The sequence below is a fragment of the Rhagoletis pomonella genome, unplaced genomic scaffold (assembly GCF_013731165.1).
Source record: "Rhagoletis pomonella isolate Grant_MI unplaced genomic scaffold, Rhpom_1.0 Rhpom_scaffold_00011, whole genome shotgun sequence".
Classification (NCBI taxonomy): domain Eukaryota; kingdom Metazoa; phylum Arthropoda; class Insecta; order Diptera; family Tephritidae; genus Rhagoletis; species Rhagoletis pomonella.
In genome coordinates, this window is record NW_023458565.1 from 23,508,781 (window position 1) to 23,509,647 (window position 867).

The window sequence follows — 867 nt, forward strand, 5'->3', positions numbered from 1 at the left end:
AAAAAAATGGTTTTTGAGCACTTTCTGAACAAGTTGCCGACCCCTAATCAGCTTTAAAAACTCCGTACGGTCCTGAAAACTTACTAAGAAGAATTTCCGGCACTGTTCAAAAATATAACGCAAACCATCTTCAAAAGAGGCGCAACTCAAAAAAAAATTTTGTCGCTATTCATAAATCAATCCGTAGAATTTTTCTCTAATTAATTCATACTGTTATATCCGTTTTTGTTTTAATTGTGTTGAAATTGTACGATCCACAAGCAGTTATATTTCCGGAACTGATTTTTGAGTTGTGCCTCTTTTTAAGAGGGTGCGCGATATTTTTTGAAAATCTTCTTAGTAAGTTTTCACAACTATGCGGGGCTTTTGAAGCTCTTTGGTGGTCAGCAACGCATTCCCAAAGTGCCCAAAAATCAAAATTTTTTGAATTGATATTTTTTTTCCTACCAAATCACCCACATTATCTGTTATTTTTGCTTAAGCCATGCGGTTTTTTAAACCAAAGCTCAAATATGTTAGAGGTTTTAAACAATGATTTTTATTTTTATTTTTGTACGTACAGGATATCGAAATTAATTTTAAGCAATTAATTTTTTTTCGTCACTAACGTTTTTACTTTTTCACATCCTTTATTTTTTCTTTCCACATTATTAAAAAAAAAAACAAAAAAAAAAAAGATACTCTTTCGTATTTCAGTGAATTTTCTTCAGCTCTTCTTGCACTCATTAAATAAAAATATCACAACAATAAACTACCTTCTACGGCATGCTCAGCACCTTTCGCTGCATCTGAGGCAGCATGTGTAGCTGCCTTCAAAATATCACTGCCAGCCGTGGCAATCATAGGAGTGCTGCTGGCACAACCCAT

General features: G+C 33.6%; 1 protein-coding gene across 1 annotated transcript in view; it reads right to left on the reverse strand.

The window, feature by feature from the left end:
• The window catches only part of LOC118747225, a 7,849-nt gene extending 6,982 nt beyond the window's left edge, over positions 1-867 (reverse strand). The window contains exon 1 of the mRNA XM_036481212.1: positions 756-867. Within this exon, the coding sequence (XP_036337105.1) occupies positions 756-867 (112 nt within the window). The remainder of the gene's footprint in view (positions 1-755) is intronic.